The sequence below is a fragment of the Adiantum capillus-veneris genome, chromosome 27, assembly GCF_014529385.1.
Source record: "Adiantum capillus-veneris isolate H3 chromosome 27, ASM1452938v2, whole genome shotgun sequence".
In the NCBI taxonomy this organism is placed as follows: Eukaryota; Viridiplantae; Streptophyta; class Polypodiopsida; order Polypodiales; family Pteridaceae; genus Adiantum; species Adiantum capillus-veneris.
This window is the reverse complement of record NC_140957.1, coordinates 10,884,994-10,907,251: the sequence shown is the minus strand read 5'-3', so window position 1 is coordinate 10,907,251 and position 22,258 is coordinate 10,884,994. Positions and strand designations below refer to the sequence as shown.

General features: G+C 44.7%; 1 protein-coding gene across 2 annotated transcripts in view; it reads right to left on the bottom strand.

Annotated features, from left to right (window-relative positions):
* LOC147421502 (putative 26S proteasome non-ATPase regulatory subunit 3) overlaps window positions 1–20,808 on the bottom strand; it is a 46,338-nt gene extending 25,530 nt beyond the window's left edge. Inside the window, exons 1-2 of one of the 2 annotated variants that reach the window (XM_086502509.1) lie at window positions 20,598–20,808; window positions 20,326–20,516 (exon numbers count right to left, since the gene is read on the bottom strand). In XM_086502509.1, coding sequence (XP_086358635.1) covers window positions 20,326–20,516; window positions 20,598–20,691 — 285 coding nt within the window. In that variant the 5' untranslated portion in view covers window positions 20,692–20,808. The remainder of the gene's footprint in view (window positions 1–20,325; window positions 20,517–20,597) is intronic. The other variant, XM_086502510.1, reaches the window with a different exon arrangement.
* Window positions 20,809–22,258: the final 1,450 nt, after the last annotated feature.

The following is a 22,258-nucleotide window of genomic DNA, read 5'->3' as shown; positions in this document are numbered from 1 at the left end:
AACGCCAGCAAGGGAGGACTTATGGCGATGAGACTTCTTGATGCAAAACGCTGGATGCAGGGAGATCTTGGCGATGAGGCTATGGCTGAAAACGCCAAGTGGCTGGGGTCTTCATGGCGAGGATGACTTGATGAAAAACGCTAGGAAGCTGAAATTCTTGCTTGGAGGAAAAACGCCACCAAGGGGGGGGATCTTGCTGAGAGAGAGAGGGGGAACCTGCGGCCTGTGTTCTCCTTCTCTTCTGCCAATTAGTGCTAGCCTAGGTTTGCTTATATACAAACTTACTCAATTTGCCCTACCTACTTTCCAACAAAAGTCCCTTAAATTAATAAGTGAAAAGTGTCAAAAATAGGGAAAATAGGTTAAATGCACTGGAAAATTCCCCTGAAGGATTCTGATGGATTCTGATGGGAATGCGTATGATCATGTTGTGTGCAACCAGAGGATATGCATCTACACTAAGTGCCTGGGGATGCACGGTCTGCGAACAGACTCACAAAAGTGCCAGAACACTTGCTAATCTAGACTGACTAGACTGACGGAACCCTTGTCGTGCTGTAGCTTGTCCACGGACACATAGGGTTGGATGTGTCACGTGACACCTCTCCTTTCCCTTCTTTCTTAAGCGAGCCTTCTCAAAACGTAAGAGCACCCAATCATCCTCCTTCAATTTCAAATCGTGACGATGGCAATTTGTTGCCTTTTAATGTCGTTCTTGAGATTTCTGCAAAGCCTCTCGGACCTTGGCAAAAGCCGTGTCTAAGTCGCACGTATACTCATCAGTTTCAAAAATCTTATCTTTTGTGCTTAGCAAGGGTGGAACCTTCGCAGCAACTTCAACAATCTCAAATGGCGCCTTCCCCATCGAAGAGTGTATCATGTTGTTGTAAGCAAATTCCACCGAAGGTAGATACTTTTCCCATTGAGTCTTCTAATCCAAGATATAAGACTTCAATAAATATAAAACCACTGAATTGGAAATCTCAGATTGCCCGGCAGTCTGCGGGTGGAAAGATGACGAAAGTGCAACGGCGTGCCAATGTTCTCCCAAATTGCCTTCCAAAACAAGCTCGTAAATCTGGCGTCCCTATCGAAGACAATCGTCTCACGCATGCCATGTAATCTGAAAATCTGGGCCACAAACAATCTTGCTAAGTGATCCAGCTTGATTGTTTTCTTCACTGGAATGAAATGAGCATGTTTACTAAATATGTCAATAACAGTCCAAATACCCTCGTGACCACTCTGTATTCTCGGGAGATCAAAAATGAAATCCATTGCAATACTTTCCCAGGGACGGGTGGGTATGGGCAAAGACTGTAACAGTCCCCACAAGAAAGGGACTCCTTGCTGTGTCAAGATATGCAAAGGGGAAGCAACCTCTGGAAACTTTCGAATGAACAGCCTCTAGTACGAACACAATCCTAAGAAGCTTCTAACTTCATGGACATTCTTCAAATCGGGCCAATCACGGATAGTCGCTATCTTGGCCGGATCCATTTGCACTCCTGCTGCTGACACAATGTGTCCCAAAAAGTGTATCTCTGGTAGGAAAAATTCACTTTTCTTTGCATTAATCACTAACTTGTGATCTCGTAATGCCTGAAAGACCTGAGGCAGATGATCTCTATGTTGTGCCTCATTCTTGGAGAAAACAATGATATCGTCAAAGAAAGTGCCAACAACTAGCCTGTACTCTCGAAAAATCCTGTCCATCATCCGGTTAAATGTCGCAGGAGCATTGGTTAAGCCAAAAGGCATCACCAAAAACTCAAATAATCCAAAAGTCGTCTGAAAGGCTGTCTTGCAGACGTCCCCCGGTGCAATTCGGATCTGATGATATCAACTCTTCAAATCAATCCTGCTAAAGCACGAGGATCTCTGTAATCTGTCGAGTATATCATCGATCCTAGGAATCGGAAATATGTTCTTGATGGTGATTTTGTTGAGAGCTCTATAATCGATGCACATTCTCCAAGATCCGTCTTTCTTCAAAACCAACAACATTAGAGAGCAATACGGTGAAGTACTCAGCTGGACAAGACCCTTTTCCAAGAGGTCTTTCACTTGGTTCATAATCTCTTCGTTTTGTGCTCGACTCACACGGTAAGGTGGCCGGTTCTATGGTGTGCTTCCAGGTATCATATCAATGGTATGATCTTCAAGACGAGCAGGTAGTAACTCGCCTGGCAGGCCGTCTGAGAAGCAATCGGCATGAGAGTGGAGAAAATCTTGGCGTTCTTTATCAAGTTCAGACATATTTGTCCTATCCTCATCACTCAACTCTTTCATAAAGATCAAGTAAATAAACAGACTGGATTTCAATAATTTAGAAATGGCCGAAGCCCATACAATAGGGATAGACTCACCCTTAAGTTTAATGTCAAGTACAATGGTTATACCCTTCTCTGTGGTCAATGTCGCTTTCCTCGCCCGATAGTCGACCACGGTGTTGTTCTTGTGGTACGAGGGAATTCCCAAGAGGACATCACAACCTTCCAAAGGCATTATGTAAAAGTCCTTATGCCCCAAATACCCCTGACAATGCAACCGAAGTTTGTCAATGACAGGTGTAATGGCTACGACCTTGCCGAGTGCCGCTAGAACTGCCTCCGGAAGTGGTCCCAGCCGATCGGAAGTGATCTCGAGCCGCACCGCCAATTCCGGTGAAATGAAGTTGGCCTTGGCTCCTCCATCAAAGAAAATTAGAGCTTCTTGATCTTTCACTTTGCCCTAAGCTCGGTAAAGTTCCGTACTCTCGTCCACCGTGCTAAGATCGGTACCCATGCAATCTGGGACCAGTCCTGTTTTCATCTTTCCTTTTCTTCCACATTCCTCAGCTGCTCTTGAACTCTCAGGCATTTCGCCGTCCTTGTCGTTCTCTTCTTTCTGTGCCTTTTTAGGGCACTTCGTGGAGATATGTCCACTTTCCCCGCATCCAAAGCACTTCGCTTCCCTGATGTAGCGAGCCCGCTCTTGAGGAGTAAGCTTGGGTAGTACATCTTTCTTTTTTGGGTTACTCTTCCTCTTTCTACTTTCATTTGTCGAAGTCTGTTCAGCTCTTTGTGTCATTATCTCATCGATGGGGTAGGTCAAACTGCCAAAGTGAATGGCAAAACCCCGTTTCGCATGACTCATCAACTCCTGAATAGAAGCTTACTTTTGTTCCAAGCAGTGATCTTGGATCTCTGTAGGAAGACCCAAGGTAAACCGCTCAATCTGTTCATTGAACGAGATCTTCTTAAATGAAGAGGCGGGTAGAAAAGAGCTCCAGAATCTCTCGCAATAAGCGTCCATTGTACCCTTCTTGGTCATCCGAAGATGGTTCCAAGCAGTTCGTATATCACGTTCATACTCTCGAGTCAGCCAAGAAGAAATAAAAAGCCTCTTGAATTTCAGTCATTTAACTGGCGCGGTCTTGTTTAATAGAAGCGTAGACCACCTAGTTCGAGCATTCCCCTTAAAGTAAGAGGCAGCTCTCTGAATCTAAGCGTGCTCTGAGTAACGCCTCCCGCGAAAGCAGTGTCAAACTGTTGTACAAAAGACAGCCTTCGAAGCATCTCTATAACCAGAAAACGTGTCAAATTTAATTGATTGTCTACCTTCCTTAAACACTCAGTCTTTCTTGCTTTTGTCTTCCAGAAAGTCATACTGGTTGGCTTCGTAAAAATTCTTCTTCTTTGCATAATAGTAGTTGTAGTCAAAGTCTGAACTGTCTGTAGACGAGTCCTCTGTAGAACTGTCACTCACACGGAGCGAGATTTAGACTTCTTTGCCTTTTTCTTGCCCTTTCCGAAGCGTTGCTTTTTGCTTCGCTTTTTTCCTTTTAGGTCTTCTTCGCCCGAGTCAGATGAGCTAGAAGAACTGTCAGAAGAAGAAGAAGAAGAAGAAGAAGAAGAAGAAGAAGAAGAACTAGGTACTCCTTCAAATCGAACACGCTTCTTCTGCTTTCTTGCTTTTTCAAAAGTAGATTGACGACCCACATAACCCGGGAAGTCAACGCCTTTCTTCTGCTTTTTGTTGTGCTTTTTAGCTTTGTTCTACGCGTCAAAAAGCTGAGCAATTCGTGCATCAACCACCTCTTCTAATTCTTTCTCTGTATACTTCTTGGGAGTAGGAGGTTTCTTGAGAGCGGGTTTTCGAGGTGGTTCTGTGGTTTTCTGCCATTGCGTGTGCACCTCTTCCAAAGAGGTCTTGCTCATATATTTTGCCATTTTCGGGTCCTCGGAAAAATTAAGCATCATCTTTGTTGCGTCGCCGATCAATCGTTGACGCTCCATCTCTCGACGCTCCGCATGAGTAGGCCGAGGCGGGCCATACTCCTTGCCTGAATCTTTGTTGTGATCCCTTCCCGCATCTCCAAATACAGAGGGAGTCGACTGATCTTTGCACGAAGCCATAGGTGCCGAGGAGAAAAAAAATTGGGAAATCCGCAATGCTCTGATACCACTGTAACAGACTTCGACACTCCAAGTCAAGAATCTACCACGACAGCACCAAATAACCACTTCAAAATAGTTCACAGTTCACAATTTATTAGACACTGGCCCGACGGAGTTCCGTGCCAAGAGATTTTGGCCCCAAAGACTGGCGCCCCTTTCGGTATTTCTTTTTGTATTAATCTGAGTTCAAAGTACAAGAGTGCGGCCAGGCGCTCACACTCAGACTCTGCGTCCAGATGCTCTGAGTTGTGAGAGGCCATCCCACTTATTTAAAGATTACATGGGATGCCAAAAGCAGAGCCCAAAAGCTGAAAATCAAAAGCTTTTAAAATAAAGCGGTAAGCTTTCTCTCACAAGCTCTCTCTCTTGAGCCTTCAAAATAAAGCAAAAGGAGTTCTTTCTTCTCTTTATTAGGCTTTAACAAAATAAAGCAAGCCCAAAATGCAAAACCGATGCCTGTCTGTGAAACGCGCCGCAAATCGCAGAAGTCACAGGCTGCCACGTGTCAGGACAGACGCCACATCAACAGTGCCACGTGTCATTCTGCCCGTAATTTCCGGGACTGCTGCCACGGGTATGTATGTGAGTACTAGGCAACCACGTCACCCTCCCTTTTCTCTGGGCAGTGTATGTGTGTGCCAGGTAGCCACATCACCAGTTTGTGACAACCGATGCGCGATGAAGTAAGGGTGGGAGTGGCTAATAAGTCTAGGGTAGGAGCACGAGCTTGAAATTTCCAACGATTCTTTGAAAGTGCGATCTTGCTTTGTCTTCTCTTTGGTAGGACCAATATGCTTTCAGAAAAGCACACGCCTGATGCTCTGATACCACTGTCACAAGACAGGCACTACGTGCCAATAGAAAAGAACAGACTGAACAGACTTTTAGCACTTCAATAACAACTGAACTGAAAGAGAGACGACACGCGACACGGAGTGGCGGAATTCCACCCCAGAGAGTATCTGGGGTGTATTGGCCCCAAACCTTGGCGCCGCTTTCGGTATTTCTTTATATTGCATCAACACAGTACAAGCCGGTACTGTCACCAGCGTGTGACTACTATCTATCCTTTTTGTTGATTTCTTTCTTATTATCTATTTACTTTCACTTTTTGGAAACACCCCTCGGGAAATCTAACTGCCCTGCATTGCATACCTAGTGTGGAACTGTCCAGAGGGAGTCCAGGCCTGAGGGCAAGAGAGCACTAAGGTTGGACAAAGACTATGGTTAGCCAAAGTGGGGTCATTGACTAGCCAAAGTGGAATCCTTTGCTACAGGACTACATTTCAGTTCTGGATGTGGCCACAATGTACAAAGAGGGTCGGATGACCTAGAAAGATACAATGGCAGCATCTCCTAAAATTTAGGGAACTGCTATTTTGGGACCTGAAAATGTGTTGGCGTCATTACCTCCGGAATGACAAGCGGAACATTTTCTTACTCTACCGTGAAGTCAACTGGGCAACCGGTTGGGAGATTTTTAGGCGGCAACCCCGAAACGGGAAAATGCTTGTAAATGTGCCAAGTGGCACATTTTGGTGCAGTTTCCAATGCAAGAAGGAAGTGGCGCTGAATTTTAAGCTGGGAGAGGCTCATTTGCAGCTTTTGTCACAGGTTAAGAGCTATGGAGTGCTTGCTTTCCCTCTTATGCACAGTGCGGTGCCAGGAGTGATGCCCTGCACGCTACGCACTGCCCTCTCTCTCCCCTTTGGCAATATGTTATGCCCCACTAGTGGGCTCTTCATTTGACCAATGTACAGTTGTGTGGGTTCATGCGCGATTGCCGAGGCAAGAGCCTCTTGCACAGGTACTGGATAAGCTAGCAGCTAATCCTCCCGCAGGTACAGGTGAATTCGGAGAGGTTTCACGCCAGAAATCTCCTCCAATTCAAAGGGCAAGTAGCCCTACAAGTGCGGGAGCTCAAGGACTTGCTACGGATGCGACCGGCATGCGAAACGGAGCCCAAAACAGTAAATTACAGCCTGCTGTGTATTTTTGCAGGTTTAGGGTTTTGGCCCTAAACGGACCCTAATACCCCCAGAAGGTTCGGGGACGCAAGGGGACCGCTGTACAGGTGATCTGGCGCATTTTCAGGGCTGAAAACAGAGAATTCAGCGTGCTGCAGATTCTCGCCAGGTTTTGCAAAGTGCCCGTATGCGTCGGGAAAGTCATTTAATGCGTGGGAATACTGACCGTGAAGGGTTCTAGTACAGTTATGCTGCCGAAATCAGGCCGGAACAGTCAAAATTCAGCCAAGGTTGTGCGGGGCAGCTTATAGGGATCCACAGCGTTTATTCCCTCTTTTGAACAATAAAGAAATACCGAAAGGGGCGCCTAAGTTAGGGGCCAATCTGGTGTCGGTCTACTCATACAGGTGCAATCTAGCAGCCTGTATCCCTCTCCCCTTTGTTGTGTCTTGAAAGTACAGGTAAAATAGACGACTAATAATGGGTGAAAGCTAAATCAAGGTTTAAAGTAAAGTCTACCGCCCTTTTTGGATTGAACAGGCCGGTTTCGGTCTTCTCATACAGGCCGGTTACATGGTTCCATCCCCGGGATTAAATCACTTTTTCCCATAGAAGTGAGCCTTGGTCAGATTGGGCTTGAAGACACAGGGGATCATAGACCAGACGCAGGGAATTGTAATTATGGCTGACAGACCAGATAATGTGACTGAAGAGGTTTGCTCTTCACAAGGTCAACAGACACATGAAGAGGGTGAGTCCTCAAGACCACCACAGACGGATGATGATATATTCAGGACCCAGTTGGCTACTGTTGTGGCTATGTTCACACAAGTAATGCAGAACCCAAGGTTTTTAGCCTTTCTGCAACCTCCTCTTCCGTCTCAGCAAGTTGGGTCACTGGATCATATTCAAAAGCCTGTTAAGGCTCAAAGCACAGGTGATTCATACTGCACAGTCAATGGAAACACCTGTACACTTGACGGAGAACATGCAGTCTCCACAACCTGTGCCTAAGGTGCAAGAACAGGTGGCTGAGATGCCAGTCTTTCAAGCTGTACCAGTTCAGCCCGCCATCTTTCAGCAGCCTATAGCTGGTTCTAATGGACAGGGAAGCAACCTACAGGCTATGCAACAAGTCTTCCCACCACCTTCAGTACACCTTGGCTATTTTGGAGGTGGATCGGTATTCCAGAGCATGGCTGGTCATGCACCTGGAAATCAGTTTTACACGCCAGGAACAGTGTTCGGGAGTGCTCAAACGATGATGCCTAACCCATGTACAGTGTCATGGGTATGCAACCAGGGTTTCAGAGCACTCAGGGCCAATTTGGGATGCCACAGGCAAATTTTGGTATGGCTGGAATTACAAATCAGCAGCCAAATATGGCATTTCCAGGTCAAGTTAATAGCGGCCAAGGAACACAGATGAACCCTAATAGTGTTCCCATGTTTCAGTGACTTCCATATGACAATTTAACGCCGCTGGAGAGGCCAACTCCGTACAAAGAAGGTGGCAAAGGTGTGTCTTTCACGACCTTTACAGGGTTTGATGACAGGAAGAAGGCTCTCTCATTCCTCCAGCAGTTTGACAAGGCCTATGCAGGGGGAAACTTTACAGAGGCTTCAAAGGTCCGCAAGGCAGCCACTTTCTTGACAGGGAATGCGGGACAATGGTGGACAACTTTATTGCTTCAAGGGCAAGCTCCGTCCACATGGATTTACTTCAAGCAGATTTTTGCAGCAGCATGGTTATCTGATAATTTCGAAGCAGATGTCATGACAGAATGGCACCAGCTTAATGCTGCTACTTGCAAGAATCTGGATGATTACAATCGGAAGTTTTGGAAAGCTCTACTTCCAGTAACTTCCTATAGGTTTGTGCCATTGACAGAACAGATTGAAAAATACTGTTGTGGCCTACCTAAAGGATTGAGAAAGTGCTGTACGAAGACCAAAGTCACTACTTTGACGCAGCTCATCGAGGTAGCAAACACTGGCAATGGTTTGCTCAAGGGAGAAGATTGTGAATTCAATACTGGCGTCAAGGAAGGATCAACCAAGAAAAATTCAGCGAAGAAGTATGTTTCCAAGGAGGTTCCTAAAGTGACTCAGGAGCCAGCAAACGCAGGGAAAGGCAAAGCTTCGGCTGAATCAGAAAAGGGACCAGCGAAGAAATGGAAAAGATGTTTTCCTCGCAAGTCTGAAGAGCAAAAGAAGGTCCTGAGGACAGAGAACAGATGCTTTATTTGTGAGCAACCCGGCCACATTGCTTACAATTGTCCTACAAAGAAAAGGCCAGCTGATTCTGAAGACAAGGAAGACAAGAAAGGAAAGAAGCCCATGGTTGGTCTAGTGCCAGATATGGTGGGCGACGAGCCAAATTCAGATGCAAGTGAGCTTTGCAGAGCATGGGGAAAGGTCAGGGATCAAACAGTGCTTATCTTCTTTGATCCAGGTGCCAAAGCCAAATTCATTTCCTCAGAATTGGCTTCAAAGTTGGGAATCAGACCTGAAGAGATGGGGTATACAGCAGAGGCAGGTTTGGCATGTCCTAGCCATACAGAGGCTGTGACACCCATCATTGGAAAGTTGCGTCTACATATCCAGTCCTATGTAGATGCTGAAGAATTTTACATCATGCCATTGGACGGATGTGATGTGTTGCTAGGTATTCCTTGGTTGTTTCGTGTACAGGGAATCATGGATGCCTACAACAAAAAGATCACTGTACAGAGCAGGGGAAAGACTCACATTCTGGATGTAAAGCTTAAAGGGGAGTCTATTCCCACTGTATCAGCTTCTACTATTACTTCTGTAATGAAAAAGCATCTTTCTGCGTACTTGGTTTTTGCACGTGAAGTGTCAGATTGTGATGAATCAAATTTATCTATGCTAGATAAAGAAAGGTCAATGTTTTTACAACAATATAGTGACTGTTTTTCCGATTCATTACCGTCTCAATTACCGCCAGAGAGACCCGAGGACCATGCGATAGATTTGGTGCCAGGCAATAGCCCACCAAATAAGCCTCTGTACAGGGTTAGTGCGGCTCAGCAGAAAGAGATAATGGGCCAGTGCAGGAGCTGTTACAAAAGGGGCTGATTCAGCCCAGTTCATCTCCATTCTGTTCTCCAGTGTTGTTGGTGCAGAAAAAGGATGGCTCATGGCGTATGTGCATAGACTACCGTGCACTGAACAAGAATACCATCAAGAATAGGTTCCCTATACCTAGAATTGATGATATTATGGACAAATTAGAAGGAGCAGCTATGTTTAGCAGGATAGATCTAAAGAGTGGGTACCATCAGATCCGCATTAGATCAGAGGATGTGCACAAGACTGCTTTTAGAACAACGTTTGGCCTTTACGAATTTTTAGTGATGCCCTTTGGTCTCACAAATGCTCCTGCTACGTTCAATAGGATGATGGACAGAATTTTCCTTCCACACCAACAGTTTGTTGGTACATTCTTTGATGATATGATAGTCTACTCAAAGAATGAAGAGGAGCATAGGCATCACTTGGCCATTGTGTTCAAAGAGCTACGCAGTCATAGGTTGCTCATCAATGCAAAGAAAAGTGAGTTTTTTCTGGAAGAGATTCACTTTCTGGGACACATTGTCTCAAAGGATGGTGTCAGAATGGATCCTGCAAAAGTTGAAGCAATCAAGTCATGGCCAAATTTGAAGACGGTGCACGATGTCCGAAGCTTTTTGGGACTATGCTCCTATTACAAAAGGTTTATCCGAAATTTCGCTGAGATTGCTTCACCTTTACATGCTCTTCAAAAGAAGGCAGTCACCTTTAGATGGACACAGAAAGAGATTTCAGCTTTTAATCTCTTAAAGGAAAAGATGACTTCAGATCCAGTCATTGTGTTGCCAGATCTTAGGAAGCCATTTGTGGTCCAGTGCGACGCCTGTGGTAGTAGCATTGGTGCACTGCTAATGCAAGATGGCAGGGTAGTAGCCTATGAGAGCAGAATTTTGCAAGGGCCAGAGATGACCATGCAGGTCTATGAGAAAGAGTTATTGGTTGTGATTCATGCGCTCTTAAGTTGGAAACACTACCTGCTAAGAGCAGATTTCGTTGTCCAAACGGACCATCAGACCTTGCGATACTTCTTGACACAGACAAAGTTATCTGAGAAGCATATGCAATGGGCAAATATCTTGTCCATGTTCCATTTTCAGATTGTGCATGTGGAAGGCAAGAAGAACGTTGTGGCTGATGCCTTGTCAAGGAAGCCACAAATTTCAGCTGTGTCAATTCCTTATCATCATGAACTTGATGATATGAGAGAACAGTATGCAAATGATGAAGATTTTGCAAGGGTCTTCGAGCAGCTAATGGATGGACAACGTCATGAACACTATCTTCTTAAAGACGGGTTCATGATGATGCATGGCAGATTGTGTCACAAAGCCATTGCGACGCAAAGTTATGGAAGAGAGTCATGTCCCACCGTATGCAGGGCATCGTGGTATCGATGCTACAGTTAAAGCGGTTGAGACATTCTTCTACTGGCCTACATTGAGAAGAGATGTGGATGCCTTTCTGCGAGAATGCCTAATATGCCAAAAAGTCAAGTTTGACAGGCAAAAGGCACCAGGGTTATTGCAACCACTACCTATTCCAGATAAACCATGGGAAAGTATTGCTATGGATTTTATCTTTGATCTTCCGAGAACGCAGACAGGAAACGATAGTATTTAAACCATTATTTGCAGATTCAGCAAACAGGCTCATTTTATTCCTGTCAAGAAGAAGATAAAGCCAGATCAGATGGCACGCTTGTTTATGAGCAATATTTTCAAGTATCATGGCATGCCACAGTCGATTGTTAGCGACCGTGATCCACGCATGACAAGTTTGTTCTGGAGAGGCTTGTTTGAGAATATGGGCACCACGCTCAAATTCTCTTCGTCATTTCATCCTCAAACAGATGGGCAGTCAGAAGAGGCAAATTCTATTGTCCTAGATCTGCTGAAGTGCTATGTGTCAGAGCATAAAGGAAAGTGGGAGCAGTATTTGCCATTGGTGGAGTATGCATACAATAATACAGTGCATTCATCAACTGGCAAGGCACCCTTTGAGATAGTTGAAGGTGGCAAGAAAGTTCCTCCCATACTGCATACAAAGGACAAGATATTTGAAGCAGATAAGTATGTTCAGGACATGGATGAAATGTACAAGAAGGTCAAAGTGGCCTTAGAAAAGACTCAGGCAAAGCAAAAGAAAGCAACTGATCGTCACCGTCGTGAAGTGCTATATTCACTTGGTGATTGGGTGCTTTTACGCTTTGAAAAGGCAAGGTTAAAGAAGATGAAGGGCAAGGAAAGACTGTTTCCAAAGCTCAGCATGCGTTACTATGGGCCTTTTCAAGTATGCGACATAATCAGTGATGTTGCATATAGGCTGAAATTGCCTGACAGTTGGAAGATTCACAATGCGTTTCATGTGAGTCTTCTCAGACCCTATGTGGGTGATGTGCCAGAAGATATGCCAGCTGAAGATCAGCCGGAAGTCGAGGAACTTGACGAGATCTTGGTCTCCGAACAGATTTTGGCACACAAAGAAAGGAAAGTGAAAGGCAAGGTTGCTAGGCGTTACTTGGTAAAGTTCAGAAACTATCCACCAATGGATGCTAAGTGGATGGAAGAAGGTGAACTTGCAGAGTCACCAACTGTGTTATCACTTTACCTTGAAGCCTTCGATTTGCAACCTACCTTGACCCCTTGAGTTCAGAGCTACATGGATTGTCAGTGTGACAATGGCTTTTGAAACAAATGATGTACATGGTATTTAAAGTGAGCTCAAATGAAATACCTGTTACATGAGTGTTAGAGCTGTACAGATTGTCAGTTTGGCAATTGCTCTTATGGAATGTCCAAAAGTTTGGTTAGTGCTATAGAAGTGAGTATTTCTTGTCAGTTTGTCAAGGATACAGTAATTGCTTCTATTGAAGAGTACATGTGTAACTGCATTCTTAAACTGTTGGTTTAGCTATGCTCGAAAGTGTTACGGGATCCAACGTGTACTATAAGACAGTGGCAAAATGTGCAGCTACCATTTTGTCATTGGAAAGTTAGTGACTCAAAGCAATGGCAGAGTGCGAAGCTACCACTATGTCATTGGGACAGGGTTCACACGCAGGCAATACATGAGTCGACGAGGTGTTGAATACACCAGGGTTGACAATGAGCATGTATGTGTCGTACATGTGTCGACAGGTGTTGAATACATCAGTGTTGACTAGGAGCATGAACGACATAGATGCAAACAAGGACGTTTCAGATTTCAAGAGGGGGGTATGTCACCAGCGTGTGACTACTATCTATCCTTTTTGTTGATTTCTTTCTTATTATCTATTTACTTTCACTTTTTGGAAACACCCCTCAGGAAATCTAATTGCCCTGCATTGCATAGCTAGTGTGGAACTGTCCAGAGGGAGTCCAGGCCTGAGGGCAAGAGAGCACTAAGGTTGGACAAAGACTATGGTTAGCCAAAGTGGGGTCATTGACTAGCCAAAGTGGAATCCTTTGCTACAGAGGCTACATTTCAGTTCTAGATGTGGCCACAATGTACAAAGAGGATCGGATGACCTAGAAAGATACAATGGCAGTATCTCCTAAAATTTAGGGAACTGCTATTTTGGGACCTGAAAATGTGTTGGCGTCATTACCTCCGGAATGACAAGGGGAACATTTTCTTACTCTGCCGTGAAGTCAACTGGGCAACCGGTTGGGAGATTTTTAGGCGGCAACCCCGAAACGGGAAAATGCTTGTAAATGTGCCAAGTGGCACATTCTGGTGCAGTTTCCAATGCAAGAAGGAAGTGGCGCTGAATTTTAAGCTGGGAGAGGCTCATTTGCAGCTTTTGTCACAGGTTAAGAGCTATGGAGTGCTTGCTTTCCCTCTTATGCACAGTGCGGTGCCAGGAGTGATGCCCTGCACGCTACGCACTGCCCTCTCTCTCCCCTTTGGCAGTATGTTATGCCCCACTAGTGGGCTCTTCATTTGACCAATGTACAGTTGTGTGGGTTCATGCGCGATTACCGAGGCAAGAGCCTCTTGCACAGGTACTGGATTAGCTAGCGGCTAATCCTCCCGCAGGTACAGGTGAATTCGGAGAGGTTTCACGCCAGAAATCTCCTCCAATTCAAAGGGCAAGTAGCCCTACAAGTGCGGGAGCTCGAGGACTTGCTACGGATGCGATCGGCACGCGAAACGGAGCCCAAAACAGTAAATTACAGCCTGCTGTGTATTTTTGCAGGTTTAGGGTTTTGGCCCTAAACGGACCCTAATACCCCCAGGAGGTTCGGGGACGCAAGGGGACCGCTGTAGAGGTGATCTGGCGCATTTTCAGGGCTGAAAACAGAGAATTCAGCGTGCTGCAGATTCTCGCCAGGTTTTGCAGAGTGCCCGTATGCATCGGGAAAGTCATTTAATGCGTGGGAATACTGACCGTGAAGGGTTCTAGTACAGTTATGCTGCCGAAATCAGGCCGGAACAGTCAAAATTCAGCCAAGGTTGTGCGGGGCAGCTTATAGGGATCCACAGCGTTTATTCCCTCTTTTGAACAATAAAGAAATACCGAAAGGGGCGCCTAAGTTAGGGGCCAATCTGGTGTCGGTCTACTCATACAGGTGCAATCTAGCAGCCTATATCCCTCTCCCCTTTGTTGTGTCTTGAAAGTACAGGTAAAATAGACGACTAATAATGGGTGAAAGCTAAATCAAGGTTTAAAGTAAAGTCTACCGCCCTTTTTGGATTGAACAGGCCGGTTTCGGTCTTCTCATACAGGCCGGTTACAGGTACTCCAGACTCTGCACCTTCTCCAGGAAGCATGCCAGAGAATGAGCCCTAAGCTCATATTTAAAGGCCCTTGGCCTAAAAAGCAATTACAGTGAAAAGCCTTCAAACTCAAAAGCATATGGTCCAAAAGCAAAGCCAAAAAGTTGCTAGCGCAATTTACAGAAATCCGTACAGTCCTGCCACCTCATCAGTCAGCGTGATTTTCGGAAATCTACCACGTCATCAACCTGCTTTGCAAGTTCTTGTGTGTGTGTGTGTGTGTCCTGCTTTATTTCCTTTATGTCACTTGGGGCCCCATCGGATGGGTCTCCATAAGTTGGTAGGACTTCTTCTTCTGTTACTTGTTCTTCTTAGGGTTTAGGCCCCTCAACCGGCATCTGTAAGTTGGCTCCATTCTTCAGGGCTTTGACACGTCAGCAATTTGTTACACACTACCTCCTCAGAGATGATTTATGATGATGCATGGCATACTTTGTGTCACCAGGCCATTGCGACATAAGGTCATGCTAGAAAGTCATGTCCCACCGTATGCAGGGCATCACATCGTGGTATTGATGCAACAGTTAAAGCGGTAGACGTTCTTTTATTGGCCTACTTTGAGAAGAGATGTGGATGCCTTTGTGCGAGCATGCCCGATTTGCCAAAAGGTCAAGTTTGACAGGCAAAAGGTACCAGGGTTGTTACAACCATTGCCGAATCCGAGTAAGCCATGGAAAAGCATTGCTATGGACTTTATCTTTGATCTTCCAAGAACGCCGACAAGGGATGGTATATGGACCATTATCTGCAGGTTTAGCAAGCAGGCCCATTTTATCCCTGTTAGGAAGAAGATAAAATCTGATTAGATGGCACGCTTGTTCATGTACAATGTGTTTAAGTACCACGGTATGCCACAATCGATTATTAGTGATCGTGATCCTCGCATGACAAGTTTGTTTTGGACAAGATTGTTTGAGAACATGGGCACCACGCTCAAATTCTCTTCTTCGTTTCATCCACAAATTGATGGACAGTCAGAAGAGGCTAATTCTATTGTCTTAGATCTGCTCAAATGCTATGTGTCAGATAATAAGGGCAAGTGTGAACAGTATTTGCCTGTGCTTGAGTATGCGTACAACAATCGGTGCATTCGTCGATTGGCAAGGCACCTTTTGAGATTGTTGAAGGCGGCAAAAAGGTTCCTCCCATTTTACATACAAAGGACAAAATCTTTGAGGCATATCAATATGTTGACAACATGGATGAAATGCACAAGAAAATTAAAGTTGCCTTGGAAAAGACTCGGGCAAAGCAGAAAAAGGTTGCTGATCGTCACCGTCATGAATTGTTGTCACCTGGTGATTGGGTTCTGTTAAGGTTTGACACGGCAAGGTTAGAGAAGATGAAGGGCAAGGAACGGTTGTTTCCTAAGCTCAGCATGCGTTACTATAGGCCTTTTCAAGTGCTTGATAAGATCAGCGATGTGGCTTAGCTGAAATTGCCTGATGCGTGGAAGATTCATAATGTGTTTCACGTGAGTCTTCTAAGACCCTTCGTGGGTGATGTGCCAGAAGATATGCCAGATGAGGATCAGCCAGAAGTTGAGGAACTTGATGAGATCCTGGTACCTAAGCAAGTTTTGGCACATAAGGACATAAAAGTTAAAGGACAGGTTGCAAGACGCTACTTGGTGAAGTTCAAGAACTATCCACCTATGGATGCAAAGTGGATGAAAGAGCATGAACTGTCAAAGTCACCAAATGTATTGCAGCTTTACCTCAGTGTCACCATGAAACGCATTTCGGCAGGTAAGGATAGGTGAAACGTTTCGGGCCTTAAAACGTTTCGCTCACCAAGTGAAACACAAGCCGTTTCACTAACAACAAGTTACCATAGTTTTAGTGTCAAAGTCGCTAAACGCATGTTTCGGTCTCACGTTTCACTGTGCTCTCATTTTGGACTGAAACGTTTCGTGGTGAAACTCCGCGTTTCAAGGTGAAACGTTTCGCGATTACGCTGCAAGTTTACCTTGAGGCCTTTGGGTTACAACCTACTTATGCCCCAACCCAACGTGTGCAAAGGAGGGGTAATGATAGAGCTAGCACATCATATGTACATATGAATTCAGTGTAATAGATAGAAATGACAAAAGTATGAAGGTCTCATTAAGTCATTTGTATCTACATGTTACGACCTTTCTTGCAGATACATGCGATGATAAAAGAGTGCTAACAACGCAAGATCTTCATTAACATGTATTTATGGTATGCAATAGAGGACGTTTGCGATTTCAAGAGGGAGGTATGTCACAAGGACGTGGCAACTGTTAACTATGTCACGAGAACGTGGCAACTGTTAACTATGTCACGAGGACGTGGTAATTGCTAACCTTAGTTGTTGTTTCTTTCCAATGATTTTTGTTTAATTTTTGAGACCCTCTTTTTAGAGTTGCAAATGGTCGGACATTGTATGGCCAATGTGAACGATAGTTTCACCCGCAAACGAAAGTTGGTCGGCAATGGAACTCCTATAGTAAAAGGATATCAAGGCTCAATTCAAAGTCATCTAGGTCCCCTCGCCGCACTTAATAAGTTGGTGGATACTTGGAAATTAACTCCATAGAGGCACAGTGAGAAGGTGGGGTCACCCAAAGAAAATCACCGCAGAACTGGGCTACATTGTATTTTTGGATGTGCTCCCAGTGGTGAAAGATGGTCAGACGATCAGTGAGAGTCCAATGGAAGCATCTCCGGAACTGCTATTCTGGGCCATGAAATCTATTCGTGTCATTAGCTCCGGAATGACAAGAGGAACATTTCATTACTCTGTCGCTAAGTCAACTGAGCAACCGAATGAGATATTTTTAGACCAGAAGGTCCAAAGCGGGGAATTAGTGCATGAGTGCCACTTGGTACATTTTTTGGCATTTTTCAAACTTGAGAGAGAGAAGCATAAAAAAAGCGTGGGCTACATTTTTCAGCCGTATGGTGGATTGTTGCAGGTACCAAAGCTACTGTGTGCTTGCCTACCCTCTATGTACAGTGAAATGCAAGAGCTGAAGCCTTGCACAGCATTCACTTCTCTCTCTCTCTCCCCCCCCCCCCCCTCCGTGCACTTATGTGATGCCCCACAAGAGGGCTTGTCATTTAACCTATGTACAGTTGTGTGGGTTCATGCGCGATTGCCGACGCAAGAGCATCTTGCACAGGTACTGGATTAGCTAGTTGCTAATCCCCCGCAGGTACACGTGAATTTGGAGAGGTTTCACGTGAGAAATCTCGTCCGATTCAAAGGGCAAGTAGCCCTAGAGGTGCGGGAGCTCGAGGACTTGCTAGATGCGACCGGCTCACGAAATGTAGCCCAAAACAGGGAAATACAGCCTGCTGTGTATTTTTGCAAGTTTAGGGTTTCGACCCTAAAAACTGTCCCTAATACACCCAAGAGGTACGGCGAGTCGGGACGCGAGGGGACCGCTATAGAGGTGATTTGACGCGTTCTAGTACAGTTATAATGCCGAAATCGGGCCAGAACAAGTGGTTTTCAGCCCGGATTGTACGGGACAACTCGTAGGAAATCACAGATTTTATTCCCTCTGTTAATACAATAAAGAAATACCGAAAGGGGCAACAATCTTTGGGGCCAACAGGTGTCGACGTCTGCTTGGTAGCGCTCTAGCTTCCAAGCCATGTGTGTTTGAGGTATCAATTCCCGTTACAGGTTTTCTTTTGTGAAGTTTCTCTGTGTCATAAAGTCTAAAGTAAAGTTTCGGGTGAAAGCCTATGTCTACCGCCCTACGGGCCGGTTTCAGTCAGTCTGCTAAAATAGTTTTTGTCCTATGTCTGTTTTGCAGGCGTAATTGAGGGCGATTACAGCTCTTTCAAGAGGGGGGTATGTCACAAAGTGATGATGTGGCATGGCCCAAAGGACGAAGTCCGGACAGAAAGGGATAGAACCCTAGTGAAAGAGCTGTCAGAAGTTTGACCAACTTAGGGAGCTCAACCAAGAGGCCCAAATTTTAAAGGATCTCACATATAAGTTGTACCAACAACAAGAGGAAAAATTTAGTAGCGCGTGGTGATGTGGCAGGTTGTATGGGCATCCACGATTTGCGGCGGAATTCGCAGAAGTGTGATGACGTGGCAACTACGTATGGAAAGCCCATAGGGCGCTAGCTTTTGAGTCCGAGATGCCTTTAAACTACTTGCTCTCATGTACTCCTGTTGGCCAAGGGCCTATATAAGTGTGCCAGAGCCTTCTCCTCTGACAGTTTTGCGTGGGAGCGCTACAAAGAGAAAGCAAGGACCCTCGGACATTGTACTCGTTGAAGCTAAATAATAAAGAAATACCAACAAGGTGTCATATATTGATGATGTGGCATGAACCGGGACATTAAAAATCAAAGTTTTTTCAACTACTAAGTTATCCCAACTTATGGGCGACTGTCGAGGGACCTAAGAAAAAAACAACGAAGCATCAACGCAAGAGCTTGACGTCGTGCACATGCCCACCAACTGGTATGATCTGACATCAAAAGGTAATGGATAAACAGACGAGAGAGCAATACATGAGGAAGATGAAAGGGAGGACATAGCTGACATCACCAAGAGACTGCAATAGAAGGCCAGAAGGGGAGTAGCCAAGCACTACACTAGAGAAGACAAGAAATTGTAAGCCAGTATGGAGACCACTCCACTTGCTAAAGGTGGCTCTTGAAGACCAGAGCTGAAGAGGGAACTCCAAAGGGACAATGAAGGAGACTATGATGACTATAACCATGTGAAAAGATGCTGCAAAAACTTGGTAGAGCGAGCAGAGAGTAGACCAACGAGCCAACAACCCAAAACAAACCAACCAAGAATAAAAATAAATAAAGAAAAGTAGAAAATACAACAAAAAACAAAAAACAAACAAAAGAAAGTATGCTTTAAAAACGAACTTCACCCACACCCACGCACACACACACAAACACACACCACCAAAAGCTAGTATGAAGAGCCCAAAGAAACCAAACCACACAAAACGGTGCTCCTCTATAGCCACTGAGGGCACCACGTGCCAGCTAAAAGAACAAAAATGGAACAGACTTTGCCAGTTCAATACAGCTTGGGATAGAGAGAGAGAGAGAGAGAGAGAGAATTCACACAATAGAGGGGGAGTGACCAAGTTCCACTCCCAAATGCACTTGATCCAAAACCCTGGCGCCTCTTTTGGTATTTCTTTTATATTGATCTTAATAGGTACAACTACCGGGAGGAGCTCTCTTGAGAGGGACCTCAGCCTCCTACCAAGGTCGCTCCCACCTGGTGTGACTGCTAGCTCTCCACTATACATGTCTCTCCCCTCACCTCTGAACGATAACAAGCTCAGTTTATCTTCTTCGCTCTGGCTGCCTCAATACTCAGACTCGATTTCAAAATCTTTGTCTTGCTCATGTTTGTCGTTAACATGTAAGTTCCTCTCATCTCTTCTTCACGAAACAGAAAAAAGCATGCTGATGTATGATCTTAACCAAACAACAAGTTGCCAAGAGCATGGACAATCACTACAACCACGCTACTCAAGTCGTCAGTGCCCGAAAGCAAATGCAAGATTAAAAAGAGTTAGTTCCTAATTGAAGCTTGCTATAATAAACCACCATTTCTCTCACATTCAACACGTACGAGAAACTCCTACCTCTAAAATTAATATACATGCATTGACAATTATTGTGATGTACATGACACTCGCAGCATAAAAGCTTTTACATCTTAATAGCGAGGTCTCTTCCCAACACAATTTCTCACATCAAGGTGTCGAAACAAGAAGAATCCCTTAGGCACACTGGCCTTAAATTATTCACTCAATTTCTCTTTAGATCTAAGATGCACACATTGATCCAAGTGAATGAGCATCATCCAAACAGCATAATACTTCACAAAATCTTGCACAGTGATAGGTCCTCACACTAAAAAGAAAAGTTTTCCAATTTAAAAAAAGTCTGCTACCACTACATCTAACAGGCTGGGAAATTGGCATGTGAAGTACTGAAAGTGATAGAAGTTTCTACAAATCTGCAAAGGAAACAAATGAAAAAATGCAGCACATACTACTTGCAATCCAAATGGTCATTGAGAACTGACCTTTGAGATAAAGGAAAGGAGGCGCATAAGTGGTTCAGAAGCCGGCGGAAGCACGTGCTTGAGAAAAATGGTCAGTGAAGATCCTCTAAAGCGCCGCCGAAGCGACATCATGAGGCGTATTGCTCGACCTACTAGGCGCACCTCCTTGGTTGTTACGCCCCTCTCCACTAATGATGCCACCATCTTCAGCTCTGTGATCAGACCCACACAGAAAACCTTCATCGAGGACATACACTTCCTCGCAACCCTAAGAAACTAGGCAGGAATATTACGCTGCAGAAGGGGCGCGCCGAGAGGTGCAGAAGAGGGCTGCAAATCTGCAGTTTCCGTCGACTCCTTCATGCTCACGTCCTGCATCACTGCCATCTCGCACAGCTTTCTACCCCTCGCAGCTTGTACACACCACCTGGTGTCGGGTCGACGCAACGAAGGTCGAATTACTTAAAGCGAGGGCAATGAACAGAATTTAGCTTTCGACTCCTCAACATTTTTTGGCAGCGCCGTCTAATTTTAAGTCCAAAGTCTTCACATGGGCCTTCAGATCGACCAAAAAAAAAGTAACTATCGAGGGGTCACTAGAGTTAAAAATTTATATTAAAAAGGTTAAAACTCATAATAATACTGCGAGAGAAAGAGGAAAAGATAGATTTACATAATTTAAGCTTTTGATTGCTATTTATGATTAAAAGTACACAAACTTTAGCCATAACAATCAAGAAACAAAAAATAGAAATGAATGCTTATCATTTTTAATTGAAAATTCACTTGCAAAGCTTAGAAATACACATTTTAAAAGACTTTGAGATATTAATTGTTTATCTATGCATTCTTAGATAACCTCATTAAAAGGGATCTAAAAGCATGCGTCCTTACAATACATCTTACTCTATCTTTTGTGCTATGGAGGGAGATTGGAGCCTTAAGGAATCATGCATGTCACTATATTAAAGTACTCTTTCACATCCAAATCTATCAAAGATATTTCTTTCATAACTGGTTAATGTATTTGATGAGATGACTTTATGTATATGTGTATGTATGTATGTATATGGGAAAGATAGAGAGATTTAAAAATCTACTTTAAAAGGATGTTTGGTTTAACATTTACATTACGAAACTACCAACGTCCAACGTTTGAATCATCCGACAAATCATATACTCACAATTGTCAGTTTGACTCGCTCAAACCCTGAGTGAAGGTAACAAGCAGTACTTGTTGATTGGCAGTACAATACTGATCACTACATGCTCTGACTCTACATCTCCATCTCTCTCTCTCTCTCTCTCTCTCTCTCTCTCTCTCTCTCTCTCTCTCTCACACACACACACACACACACACACACTCAATGCTCATTGCTCACTACCTACTCACGCACGCGCTCACCTCCAATGTATTGTTCTCATTAGAGTGTCCTGGCCATCACCCTAACCAAACACCCTTTAAAAGGATGTTTGGTTTAAAAATTACATTACGAAACTACCAACGTCCAACGTTTGAATTATCCGACAAATCATATACTCACAATGGTCGGTTTGGCTCGCTCAAACCCTGAGTGAAGGTAACAAGCAGTGCTCGTTGATTGGCAGTACAATACTGATCACTACATGCTCTGACTCTGCATCTCTCTCTCTCTCTCTCTCTCTCTCTCTCTCTCTCTCTCTCTCTCTCTCTCTCTCTCTCTCTCTCTCTCTCTCTCTCTCTCTCTCACACACACACACACACACACACACACACACACACACTCAATGCTCATTGCTCACTACCTACTCGCGCACGCGCTCACCTCCAATGCATTGTTCTCATTAGAGTGTCCTGGCCATCACCCTACCCAAACACCTAAGATCTTGCACTCTACCGCTGCCACCTGGGTGATATCTTATCATCTTTCCCTGCCCTTGACTGTAGACATGTTGCCCTCTTCCCTGCTTGGGG